The sequence below is a fragment of the Pangasianodon hypophthalmus genome, chromosome 16 (genome assembly GCF_027358585.1).
Source record: "Pangasianodon hypophthalmus isolate fPanHyp1 chromosome 16, fPanHyp1.pri, whole genome shotgun sequence".
Lineage (NCBI taxonomy): Eukaryota > Metazoa > Chordata > Actinopteri > Siluriformes > Pangasiidae > Pangasianodon > Pangasianodon hypophthalmus.
Window position 1 is genome coordinate 22,274,427 of NC_069725.1, and position 14,161 is coordinate 22,288,587.

The 14,161-nt window shown below is 37.8% G+C and overlaps 1 protein-coding gene across 1 annotated transcript; it reads left to right on the forward strand.

Moving 5' to 3' along the window:
• Positions 1-6,536: 6,536 nt before the first annotated feature.
• Positions 6,537-13,788, forward strand: LOC113530350 (chymotrypsin-like elastase family member 3B). The gene is made up of 8 exons (XM_026920248.3): positions 6,537-6,783; positions 7,180-7,268; positions 8,019-8,116; positions 9,603-9,731; positions 10,328-10,464; positions 11,446-11,588; positions 12,875-13,027; positions 13,677-13,788. Exons 1-8 carry the CDS (start codon positions 6,705-6,707, stop codon positions 13,692-13,694), a joined length of 846 nt encoding a protein of 281 aa, XP_026776049.1. The 5' UTR covers positions 6,537-6,704; the 3' UTR covers positions 13,695-13,788.
• The last annotated feature ends 373 nt before the right edge of the window (positions 13,789-14,161 follow it).

Below are 14,161 nucleotides of genomic sequence, written 5' to 3' on the forward strand. Positions count from 1 at the left end.
TTAATCAGATAAGAAATCAGAGAAAGTCATCACTTCCCTTTATGGGATATTTGACCTGAGGCCTTAGACAGCAACAATGACCTATGACTTATGACAGCATATCACGCGAAACTCAAACCCATGTATCTTTTTACTGCATTCTATTCCTTACAGACTGACACACCTCTTATATTTTGAGGTCCCGGTGATCCCAGAAGACTAAGCTGTAGTTTAATTTATGATTTAAAAAAGCAGAGATAATCACGGTGAAGTGTGGTGGGGGGATTGCGTCTTAAATGACCAAAGCACTTTATGTTTACGGTCTTCTGATCCAAGGCAGACGAGCAGACTAAACCGTTCTTAATTTTACCCAATGCGGTTTTGGTTAAGGTTTCATGCGCGGACTCAAGCAGAGATCGGCATACCAGGAAGCATGATGAGGCTATGACTTTGAAAAGAGAGACAGGGAGGAAAGGAGGGGTTTATGGAGGGGGTAAAGGTTGAATTAAGTCGAAAGTGTCACTGTAGGAGTTTCAAGGTGCCCAAATGGAGCCAATTACCACACAAAACCTCTTTCTTTAAGCCTGGTGGAGGGAGGAGGGGGTTTGAGAGCAAGAGGGTGTCAAAGACAGGCCATGAGAAAATGAGAGAGACTGCGGAAAAAACAAGGAACTAACGGAAAGAAGCAGATGCAGAGTTAGAAAAAAAGAGTAAGATGAATATTTTAATAAAAGAGGAGAGTACAGTACTGGATGATATCTAAAATGTATTAATGCTGTATGTATGATATCAAAAATTTATGTAGTGCTGCATGTGTGAGTGCGTGTATGTGTGAGAGAGACAGAGTAAGGGCTCTGTGAGGTTAATTCCTTGAGGTGAAGTTCCCTGTGGTAAAGCTCAAGGGACGCAATGTTTATTTGGATTGAAATCTCCTTCATGTAGCACAGCCAATTATCACTGGAGGAGATGATGGCCCTGTTATGAATTCCTCTTTCTTTCCTCCTCTTGTGTTTTTTCTTTGCCATTTCCTGGACTCAAAGGCCCATGACAGACAGCACCGTGTGAGTTTTTGTTTCTCCTGCTGTCCCTCCATCCAAGTTCATTTTCTCAAAGGGATCACTGCCAATGACCTCACCGCTGGGCGCCAATCAGAGCAGGACATATGATAGCAAAACACATTCAGCTCCTATTACTGCCAAGGATGGAAAGATCGCTGAGCTTGATGAAGGGATCATGCCACTATTTGTTTTAGCAGTGGTACTTTTGGATCTCCAGGTGCGTCCTGCGTGACATTTGAACTGGTCTAAGCTAATCCATTTAGTTCGAGCTGGGTCAGTGTGCTATGTGAATACAGTTACATCTTCAGCAGTGGGGTCCATGTTAAAAAAAAAAGAACTACTGCTTATTACAATTATTATATGGATGGATGGGTGGATGGATGGAAGAACAGGCCAAGGACTGAGTAGTTTAAAGTGAGTTTTTATGACTTCTGTTTGGGTCTTTAAGTTTTTATGCAGATGTAAATTGAGAGCTAATCTGATAGATTGGATGAAGCATAGATGGACTGGGTTGAAAGTGGATTTTGTGACTTTTCATTGGGTGTTTTGAAAATGTAAAGGAAATGCCATCTTTAATGGAGCGAGAGAGGAGGGATGGATGGATGGATCAACTGCAGATCCAAGGACTTATTTGAAATAGGATTTTGAGATTTCTGATTGTGTCTTTAAGCTTTGATGGAGAGATAAAGGGAAAGCTATACTGATAGCTGGGTGGATGGATGGATGGATGGATGAATGGAAGAACAGGCCAAGGACTAAGTGGAAATTACATTTTACATCTTTCTGGGGGATTGTATTGAATTCACAGTATTGACATCTAAAAGCTAGATTTGATAAATTATAAAAGAAGACATATTGCATTGTTTTACTCGAAAGTCATGATGGGTTCTTTAAGCTTTTATGAGATGGGAGAATTGGTGAGTAGATGGATGAATGAATGAATGAAGCACAAAGTTGAAAACAGATTTTTTTCTGGACAATTTGGCCTCCCCACTTTGTAGTCCTGATATCAGACATATATAAAGGTCATATATATATATATATATATATATATATATATATATATATATATATATATATATATATAATGTGTGTGTGTATATATATATATATATATATATATATATATATATATATATATATATATATATATTTGAAATGTAACATGTATTATTTCTCTGTTGTAGCTGGACTACAAATGAGCCTACCTGCTTTAACACAAACTTCTGTCTTTACTTATTAACAATTCACTTTGTTTAGCATGCCTGCCCCCACACATTTCCGAATTCCCCCTATAAACCTCCTTTAAACACCTCTGTCATATTGTTACTGGCAAATCGTTGTCTAGGCATTTCCTAGGCTCCATCAGCCACACATATTGATGGATGCAGCCAACATCTGGGGCTGTGATTATGTGTAATATGTTCCATGCACAGCCAGCGAATGGTGTTTTAAAGGGAAGGGGAGCGGGAAGAAGCTTGGCCTAGCGTCAGCTTGCCAATCCTGGGGGATCAGGCTTGATTTTTCCCCTTTAGCTCTCATTAGCCCGGATAGGTGGAGAGAATGGCTCGGAGTCAGCAGTGTGATCCAAGGCCAAGAGCATGTAATTTTCAGTTGCCTGAAATGAGACGTATACACACACTGACTTCCGCTATCAAAATGTCTATCCTGCTGTTTTTTGTCTGCTGACAGAACTCATGTGCTGGTTTTAAATGGATGCATAATTTTGGAAGAAATATGCATCCAATTTCCACTTAGTGCAGGAAAATACACACGTTATAGGTTAAGACAGAAAGGGAAGAGAGGATAAAAGAGCGGAATTACAGTTTATTCATTTGATCAGTCTTTCAGTTCACTTTTATTTGTAAAGTACATTTAACAATAGACATTGCTGCGAAGCAGCTGTACAGAAATCCAGATGTAGTTTATATTTAGATTGCTAATGATCAAACCAAAGGCAACTGCGGCAAGGAAAAACTCCCTGAGAAGACATGAGGAAAAAAACTTGAGAGAAACCAGACTCAAAAGGGAACTCTTCTGGGTGACACTGGATAGTGGGATTATATCATTACATCATTTAATCATTACATTATACAGGTGTAGAAGAGTAAAGACAAACAGTACTAAGTTGAAGACCTGAAAAGTCTAGAGTCCACCTAGAGCAGCAAAATCTTTATTAGCATTATTTGTAAATGTATTTCTAATACAGGTCCACCTATAATATACCTATACATACCGTTTATATATATATATATATATATATATATATATATATATATATATATATATATATATATATATATATGTATATATATATATATGTGTGTGTGTGTGTGTGTGTGTTTGTGTGTGTGTGTGTGTTGGAAACCCAGCTTTTAAGGGATTTATTTCAACCCCAAAAGGCATTCTGTGTGTTCCTTTAGTTTTAGGTATGGAGGTTTGGACCAATTACACTCCGTTATTTCACAAGAATGAGTAAAACAAGTAGCAGCTCTTTAATTATGTGTTGCTAGATGGTAATATCATAGTAAAAAGATTTATATAGCCATATTTCACTATCCCTGTATCCCATAAGTATCTTTAATGTAAAACATGTAAAGCATTAATGATTATTGATGTTACCCAGACATTTATGATTTATCCATCTGTTTGTTTCTGGGAAATGGTTCTAAGGTCATAATACGTATAAATCTGTGTAGACAATTTGCCCATGCAAAATACCTTGTGATTGCGATGTGGAATTTTTGAATCCATCACGTTTCTAAATACTGTCCAACTGCACTTTTGGTCAATCATTATATTTCCATTTATTTCCTAAATAATTACCTGTTATTTAACTGAAATATTTAGGTGGAGATAGATGTAGCAAGCTATCAACAGTTTCTGTTAAGACTGAGAAAGTCACAGAAAATAGAGGGTTTGCTTGCAGGAAGTGGAGGATTTACCCGCAGGAAGTGGAAACTTCGATCACCTTAAATGAGCTTCTGCCCCGAGTTTGATATGATTTATCCATTAAAGCCTCAATGCCTATGGTTTCCCTTCAGACGATTCCTGCCATGTCTGAGAACCTCAGCAGATCCTTTTGGCTGTTCTTACAGGGTGTGAGTTGAGCCGCTGGTGATTTGCGTGTGTATGTGTGTGTGTGTGTGTGTGTGTGTGTATGTGTGTGTGTGTGTGGGAGTGGTGCGGCTACTGCGGCTGGGTGAACTGCTCCATGGGAAAAGCTGCACGGGAAGTGTTCCTTAGGGTCACCTTAGTTGTAAAAAGAAAAATGTCTGGAACACAATTAAATGCTTGAGTCACTTTGATAACAACAGCTCACAATGACTTGCTTGTGTTCATTATTCTTTATTAGTTTCTTTTGCATGCATTACTATATTGGATGCAGGGAATAAAACACTCTGTGACATGCGGTTTTTAGGAAAATAATCAACGACTGGGTGGTGTGATGCAGCATAACACAATAAACCTCAATCACACAACAACACAATCAACCTCTAAGTTGATTATTTTCCTTTAACACCCTACCATAACAAATTTTATATTTATTAAAGAACAGCGCATCATATTTTGTATCCATTTATTGTTATGTTTAACATTGTGGAACAATCAAGAAAGAAGTTATCACTTAAGTTTATAATGATAAATAATTAATTAATATTCTGACCAATCAGAATCTAGAATCGAGAATTCAACAGCACAATGCAACAAAAAGTAAATGAATCTTAAATACATCAGTGAGCATCAGTGGTGTCAGTACACATGTTAAGTAAAGAATTAATTTGTGTTGTCTTGACTTGATGAAATTATACATATATATATATATATATGTGTGTGTGTGTGTGTGTGTGTGTGAAATGACTCTTGTGTGACCTTTGAACGCGTATTTGTGTACTGTATCAATAATACAGAGTGCATAGATGCTAAAGCACTCATTCTCAGACATTCCAGCACGCTTCCCCATGTGAGGTAATCATTTAGAGATGGGTGTCCTTGCACAGAGTGTTTTATGTCCACCTGGGGAGAGATTTCATATTCCTTACATTAACTGGTTTTTTACGCAGGACAACAGGGACAGTATGTCCCCGAGCAAATCAGCTTTGTACCGTGGTGCCCCAGTGTCCCACGCTGCTTATGCAAACACAGCACACATGTCTTCTGTGTAAATCAGCCCACCAAATATCTGGCGTGGTGAATTGGCCGAATGCGGCCCGAAAACAAACAGAGCCGTTTAGCTGTTTGGCCAAACATCGATTCGCTGTGCCTCTTTAAACTGGGGATTTATGAGAGCGCTCTTGTTTTTCGGAGAACTGTAATTCTCCCCTGGAGAGAACAAAAACTGTCAGAGAAGAGAGAGCTGAAGAGAGAGAGGGATTGAAGGACAGAAAGGAGTAGACAAAAAGTGCTCTAGACTCAGTGAGAGCTGGAGGACGGTGTGACGTGCTGTGTTATTTATTAACGCAGGAAAAAGTTGTTACAGGACTGTTGGTCTTGAGTAAAATCCAGTGTCAGCAATTATGCAGTTACGCCTGTGTGAGTGTGTCAGTGGCACTGATACTACAGTCCTGGACAAGCTCCATGTCTGCATCTGGCTCTATCTATCTATCTGTCTTCCACACGTTTTCCCTCTCTATTATTCACTCTTTTCTCTATGATGCAGATCACTGGCTGAGTTATATTCTGTACCAACACACATAAGAACGAATATCCTTAGTATGTCTTCTTGGTACAGAAATAATGTACCTTAATATAACTTTTGGTTTCTGAAATGATATATGTTAGGAATAAAACACTTGGAGGTGTGCTGTTATAGGAAAACAATCAACCTCAGGATGGTGTGATGAAGTGGAATTGCTGTTACCACCCGAAAGTTGATTATTTTCCTATAACATCATATCTTAAAGTGTTTTATTCCTCATACCACAGCAAATTGCCATTTACGATTTATACCATTTATTCATTATTTATTAATGAAGACTTGTCATATGTTTTATCCATTTATAGTTACATTTAATGTTGTGGAACATCCAGAAAAGCAAGTTAGTTCCTGTTCTCACTTATGGTCTATCAGCAATAAACAGTTCCTTCCTTACCAGATTAATTTGAAAGGTATTTCTAAGGTATTTCTTTACAGCACAACTTAGCTTTACATTATTAGCTAGCAATGTTTGTTTTCATTGTTTCTAGGACAATATTTAAGCTAGCATAATGGTAACCCATGAGGTAACTTATAATAAATAATAATAATAATAATAATAATAATAAAGAAATTATTAGCTTTATGATTTAGCATTTTAGCTTTTGGACATAAGAATTGTGTGCCGTGTGAATATTCTCATTTCACTTTGCTCTGTCGACATGTGTGTGTACTGAGATTCTTCCCAGCTCGTATCATTGACCAGTACTGATAAACCAGCACTGTACTCTCCTCTACCTGCCTTAAAGCAACAGTTAACCCAGAAAGAATTTATAACTGTTCCGCAAAACTGGTAGCTATAAGCATTTCTTACGTGTTAGCTCAATCAGATTTGTAGCTCTAGTATAAAACAATGCGGAAAACTTTACACACAAAACATCTGGGCTTGGAGCAAGTGAAGCATTGTGTAAAGAGCTGTGTATGAACTATTCCTTTAATGCGTGGAGGTCAGTGACAGCTATATAAGCTCAATGCCACGCGTCCACACTGACACGCAAATATACATCATGCTAAAACGACTGGTCTTCTTCCTGCTGTTAGCAGCTTATGGTGAGTACGGTACCAGCTGGAGATATAGGTTTCATCTGAACATTGGCCTTGCTCTTAACTCGAACCTTAATCTTCATACCATTTTATGCAAATTGATTTGTTATATATGCTAGCTCTGCAGAATGCTAGTCATCTCCTCACATTGTATTTTAGTATCAAATGTTTAAAATTTTTTTTGGAAATACACAATAAGGTAATTTACCTTCACCTGTATTCATAGCTTGGTAATACTAGTTATTATCATTATCATGTGCATTTGAGATACATGGACTTTCTCTGATAAATTGTCTTTCCCAGCTTGTATTCTCTGCTTTCAGTGTAAAATATAAAGAAACATATTTGCCTAGATAAAAGTGTGAGTGTGTGTGTGTGTTTGTGTGTGTGTCTTTCCTCTAGCCTATGGATGTGGCACTCCTGAGATTGAGCCGCTCCCGGGCAGAGTGGTGAACGGAGAAGAAGCCAGGCCTCACAGCTGGCCCTGGCAGGTACTTCAGTAACTTTGCTAATCCCTTAGCTTGGAAAGCTTCTTACAATCTCAAAAGCGCTGTTTTTCCTCCTTGTATGTTCAATAAATTAAAGTCTGAACTGCAACTTATGCTCAAAGTGACTGTGGAAACAAGACATAACCATTGGTATTATTAACTTTTCCCTCAGAGATGTTGGTAAATTAATAAGAAAAAAAGAAAAGACAGACATTAAGCATGGAAACTATTTAGCTAGCTCATAGCTGCTAAGTCTCTGTTATAGACAAAGTAAAAGCAAAGTGACTGTAGAAACAAGACATAACCATTGGTATTATTAACTTTTCCCTCAAATGTGAAAATTAATCAAACTCTGTATGAATAAAGTTACACTGTAAATATACTTGACCGATATGTTGCGTCTGATTTGCGCTTCGTTAGCTTTGCACTGAAGCTACAAGACTGATACTTTAAAGCTTCTGACATTTTAATGTACATTTCACTTCTAAATAATTAATTCTCGGAAATAGCTGAATTGCAATGTGTCCTAAACCACATCAGCAAAGAAGATTGAGACAGATATTTACAGAATAGAGTTTAGCTGAGATGGACTTCCATTACTTGCTAGATATAGTATCTCTATAGTTCCCAAGAAGCAAACATCAGACATGAGATAAGACATAAATGAGATTTTTATTTTGCACTATTCCGTTGATGTCTTGATGACAATTTTTTTTTCATTTTCTAATCAATTTGTGGTGTGTGTGTGTACAGATCTCGCTCCAGTATAAACATGGAAGCCGCTGGTATCATACCTGTGGTGGGACACTAATCGCTCCACGCTGGGTTCTGACAGCTGGACACTGCATTTTGTAAGTGAAGAGAACTTTAGTGTCCAAAAACTCTAGCAAAAAATTGAATGTGATCTTCCAAGTAAATGCTCTCTAGAACCATATGTCCCGCCCCTGGAGCTGGGTCTTGCTCTACAGTAGTAGCTTATTCACTTGTAGTGAACATGGCTCACTGGTGCGTTTTTGGCTGTGTGTCTTCCTACACACTGTTCACTTTTCTAAGCATTGCTTAGTTTAGGGGGGAAAAAAAAGTCTGGAGTGTATTTGTTTTAAAAAAGAATGGAATTTCTAAGAAGTCACAGGAACATCTTGGAGGTGTTTTCCCAGCTTGGTCTGTTTTTTGTTTTCTGTATTGACTTCTACTTGTCCTGTACTTATTGGCATTTGTTCTTGGACTTGTCTCGGTCTTGGGCATGGTCTCGCTAAATACGGTCTTTGTCTTGATGGAGAGTTTGTAAAAAATAATGTTTGTGTTGTCTTTTCTTTTCAAGTGCACAAAGTTTGAAACAAAGTAATTCCTCCTTCGAGAAAACAGCCTAATCATTGGCACAATGCATAAATGAAGCTGTCTAGTAAAGGCTTGGCCTTGAAAAGAACTTGATGTTTTTTGGTCTCTATTTTGACTCTGTCTCGCTTTCATCTTGACTTGGCCTCGTCCTCCTAAAGACTTGGTCTTGACTTGATCTTGGCTAGTTTTAGTCTTGGACTTGTCTTGGACTTGACAGTGGCGGTCTTGACCAAGGTACAGATTCTATCCAGTACCATGTTCATTTACTCACTCTCAATGAACAGACAACACAAAATGACAGCTATCTGGACATATTTCATTATTAATTATTAAAGCAAAGCAGACAACAAACTGTACTCTGTGAAAATACCAAGAGGAGGAACAACAGCATCTTCCTACAGTACACGAACCCTGATAAAACACCTTTATATGGTTAAACAGTATCTTTAATAGCAAGTGCAGTCCATAGAAATCTCTCCTGCTTACTCAGACTTATATGTGGAAATTGTGAGAAATATACTTTGACAAACATACAGTATTAGTTTTTGATAAATGATGAAATAAACACAGTGTTTGGTAGTGGACTGGGATTTTTGGACACACACCTCACAGCAGGACCGTTGATGTATAAGTGATGTGAAAGTGATATGGCTAGTAGCTGAAAGGAACTTCTTCTCCGTTCCAATAGGGTTTTTTTTTTTTTGGTGATTGTGGTTAAATGGTCATTGCCTCGAGTGCGTCTGAGTGAAATAGCCACCCGGTACCAAGCGTCTTTTATTCACACTGGGTTCAGTTACAGCTCCAGCATCGATGCCAGACCCCACAAAGAAAATAAGTACGACCACAGAGTTGGCCAGCACCTGAAGGAACACAGCAGTTTCTAAAGGGAAATATAATATTAATGATTATGGTTATTCAATATGCTTCACAGAACATTATGGCCGCCATCTGTGTGTGTGTGTTTGTGTGTGTTATTTGGGTGTGTTTCTGTGCATATAGCCCAGGTGATATTTATCGCATTGTCCTGGGAAAGCATGACCTCAGTGTGCAGGAGGACACGGAGCAGATCAGAGACGTCCTCCGCATCGTCGTCCATCCTAAATGGAACATCGAGTGTGTGGCTTGCGGGTGAGCGAGAGCTATTTTTTTTTTACCAAATTACATTTTTGCATACAAAAGTGCAGTTTCCACTGTTGCAGGTTTGCCAGGTCTCCTTCACAAAATGTCAAAATGTCAAAACAATTCGAAATCTACAAGCCCCAAACCTATCCAAACCCTATGCACTACTTTTAAGGTCCAAATTGATGTAGGTTTAAAAGCAGTGCTCTTTACTGAAAAAATATTAAACTCGCTAACTAGCATTTGTCATGTATTATGCATCACATCTACTGAAACACCACAACTAATAAACACCACAACCTGAAACTGAAAGGGACATAATTGGGATTATATATCATGAATCTACACAAAACAGCCCAAAATATTGTACAAATAACTCAAAAAAATGTAAAAGTTGTGATTGCATAAGTATTCACCCCTCCTTCATTATGAAACTCCCAAATTAGTTCTGGTGCCATCAGAAGTCACATGATTCATTGAATGGAGTTGACTTGCGTGCAATTAAGGTATCACATGATCTCAATATAAAAAGAGTTTGCTAGAGAACATTCCTAAACTAACAGCACCATGTGTGTGTCGCTGTGAACGTGTGTGTGTTATTACAGTAACGACATTGCTCTGCTGAAGCTGGATAAAGCTCCTGTTCTCAGTGCAAGCATTCAGATGGCCTGCATTCCTCCTGCTGGAGAAATCCTGCCCCATGACACGCCCTGCTACGTCTCTGGCTGGGGCGACCTCTACAGTGAGCCTCCACACACACACACAAACACACACACACACACACACACACACACACAAAATAGGACATCAGAAGAACATGATAACGTGAACATGGCAGTCAAGTGTCTTTAGTTAACATGTTACTTTGTGGTTTATTAATCCTGAAGTTTAACATTTGTTAATGTTAGTTAATCCAGTAAATAATGCTAGTTAAGAGAAGTTTAATTTAAAGTGTTACCTTATTTTTTATTCATTAAAAATTAAATGAATTAATTGCTAAAGCTAGCTAAATTGAAGCAAGAAAACAAGTACCATAAACAGTATGCAAATTAGTAATGGTGCTTTTATACTTGATGTTTTTTTCCCAACTACTAGCAGACGTTTTATATATAATCCTTCAGGAATACGTGGCTTTCAAAACTTTTTGGAAAAGTCATATGTAACATTTAGTGGGAGATTTTTTTAACCTCCCAAACAATCAAGTCGCAAGTTGAGGGACAACCAAGAAAAACAAACACGGAGGACAAAGTGTAGGTTTTGTTAGTGAGCGGATATAAACTGTACAACATGTTGAATCAAAAATATTTCATTGCCAACATTCCAACATTGCAATGTAACTAAATATAACAATGTGTGTATTTTCTTCTCTAAAGCTACAGTGAAGACATACAAACTCCTCATCACCAGAGTTACACCAATCTTTATTTCCTTTGCATTACTGATCATCATAAATCTAATCTAGCTCACGAGATAAGCTAGTTATGCTAGTTAGGAAGCTAGCTAGGACTGGTAAGAGTGTTGTCATGGCTGCAGTGTTTGTGTGTGTCATGTTTTTCTGTGGCTGATGTTACACGGGGGAAAGACAACCGAGTAACTAAGCTAGCTACCTTGGTAGTTAGCTAGCTACTTTACTCTAGCTAGATAGCTAGCTAACTTGTATGAGGTTCTAATCAGTGATGTTTGTGTGTGTGTGTGTGTGTGTGTGTGTGTTTGTGCGTCGTAGCCCATGGCCCCATACCTGATAAGCTGCAGCAGGCCATGTTGCCGGTGGTGGAGTACAGTGTGTGTAGCCAGAGCGACTGGTGGGGCAAAAACGTGAAACCCACCATGGTGTGTGCAGGAGGAGATATTCGCTCTAGCTGCAATGTGAGTGTTCATAAATATCCCTAAATACTACTGAACTCTACGAAGTTCTTCCACACACACACACTGGGAACGTCCCAAACGGCAGATCCGGACTTACAGTACAAACTTCAGTCTCATAATTACACTGTAGTTACAGAATAATTCATATTAAATATGGACTCATTTTCTGAATAAACGTAAAGATTTAGAGAACAAGTGAAACTCCACACAGACAGCATCCCGAGTTCAGGATCAAACCGGGAATTCCCGAAGCTGTGAGGCGACAATGAATCCCCACTGCATCACTGTCATTGCTTTAAGGAAGATTTTAACAAAAAAAAAAAAAAAAAAAAAAGAAAGAAAAGAAATTGAGCACAAATCCTCATTCATTTTAAAAAACATTAAAAACTATTTTATTGAAGAAGAAAAAGATTACAAAATTCTTTGTATTAAATATTAGTTTGGTTACATTTAAAAGTTAATGAATGATACAAACATTCTTAGAAAAAAAATCTGTTTTTAAGCTCAAATTAAAAGTTATAAGATGTTTTATGCAGATCTGAGTGCTAAAAAGTATTTTTTAAAACTCTACATGAGATTTCTAATAATTTATAAATGAAAGGGTTAAATTTAACCTTCCACTTACTCACTTCTCTCTTTCTCCATGTCTGTTTTTCTTCTTTCTTCTCTTGTTTAATCCTCTCTCCCCTCATTTTTTTTATATCCATCCTTTGTTCCTACTTTTCTTCCGCTCAATATCATTTCTGTATTTATCTCCTCTCTCCTTTTTTTCAACCATTTTTGTCTCTTTCTCCATTTGTTTCTCTTCATTCTCTATCTTAATTTGCCTTTCTATCTTTTTCTCACATTTCTATCTTTCTCTGTTCTTCCTCACTGCTCTCTCTATCACTTTAAAAAAAAAAAATTCCCATTTCCCACTTTTTGTCCCTTTTTCGTTTTTTTTTTAAATGTTTTTTTTCTCTTGCTCTTCTGTCTCTCTCCCTTTTCTTTTTCTCTCTGCTCTTTCTCCTTCCACTTTAATTTTTCTCTCTTAACACTTCTTCTGTCATTATCACTCATATTTCTCTCTGTTCTCTCCCTGCATTCTCTTTCTTCTTTTTCTCTCTCATTTTCTCAACCTTTTTCCTCTGTCGCAATACCTTTTACCCTCCTTTATCTTCTCTGTCTCTTCTGTCTTTCGTCTCTCTTTCCACATTTCCACCTTTCTTTCATATTTTCTTTTTATCTCATCATTTTCTTACTTTGTTCTTCTATCTATCTATCTATCTATCTATCTATCTCCACAGGGAGACTCTGGAGGTCCTCTGAACTGTAAGGGGAATGATGGTAAATGGTATGTTCAGGGCGTCACCAGTTTTGTGTCGTCCACCAACTGTAATGAACTGAAGAAACCCACAGTGTTCACGCGCACATCCGCCTTCAACGACTGGCTGGATGAGGTGAACACACACACACACACACACACACATCAAAATACAATCCAGAAGATGTGCATTAATATAAAGCTACGATTTGAACTGGAGCCAGCACTACTGTCAGAGCTGCTGTTATAGAAAACGAATCTTTGAAACGAAACATCTGACCAATCAGAATAGAGAATTGCGCTGTGGTATAATCACAAATCTAATGTTAGCCTAAGCCTGTTTTTATGCTAATTTGTGCATTTGCAAAGTCCCAGATTTCCCCTTGGGATCAATAAAGTACATCTATGTATGCATGTATGTATATCTATCTATCTATCTATCTATCTATCTAGCCTTGTTAACAAAGATCAGGCTAAGTGAACTGTAATACCTAAATGAAACCAACATGGGGACATTTTCTCTGCTGAGTCTGTCTATTCGAGGGTTAAAAATGAGATTAAAGTGGTTTAAAGGTGTTGTTGTGAGTTGAAAATGGCCGTTACTCTTGAGCCTTTGCAGACAGGTACCCTTCGGAGTGAAGTAGGGAATAGTGAGGGAAGTAGGACGCAGTCATATTCAGTTAACTTCAGAATAAACCACAGTCACGGTTAATAATAATTTAATAATGTTACACATTACATCATCTGACTGTCCTGCCCTTTTTGTTTTTTCCTCTCTCTTCCAGGTCATGCTTAAATACTGAGAATCTCTCATGGATCACTGAACGACTGTCGAGAATATCAAACCCATTCAGTATGTGCATTAACCCCTTAATAAACCCATTGTTCAGTGCTGCATTAGGCTGTCAGTCTTGATTTAAAAGCATATGTGTGTTTTATACGTTAACTTTCATGGCATGCTAGCTAACCACTGGCACGTCTACATGGTGGTGCACTTCTCATCCAGAGGCTGATCCTCTGTCTTATTCAATATTCTTGATTAAAGCAAATCGTTGCGGTCTGCCCCATGAGGTAAACACAGTGTTGAGAACTTCTAAACTAATTTTTTTAAACTAGTCAGGTTGGACATTGATCCGATATCTTACTTTTTTTTAGCTCTTGTGTTTAATGGATGCTGAGATTTATCTTTAAAGGAACTCAGCTATTTGTAACACCTTTTAATACACAGCGCTGTTAAATTCTCAAATCTGATTGGTCAGAAAGTGTGGCT

What these genes read in the sequence shown, in the direction of transcription:
- LOC113530350 (XM_026920248.3), top strand. Translation starts at nt 6,705, where the DNA reads ATGCCACGCGTCCACACTGACACGCAAATATACATCATGCTAAAACGA. An exon ending in CCTGCTGTTAGCAGCTTATG is followed by an intron (nt 6,784 to 7,179) that starts GTGAGTACGGTA and finishes TCTTTCCTCTAG; the next exon opens with CCTATGGATGTGGCACTCCT. An exon ending in ATATTCGCTCTAGCTGCAAT is followed by an intron (nt 11,589 to 12,874) that starts GTGAGTGTTCAT and finishes CTATCTCCACAG; the next exon opens with GGAGACTCTGGAGGTCCTCT.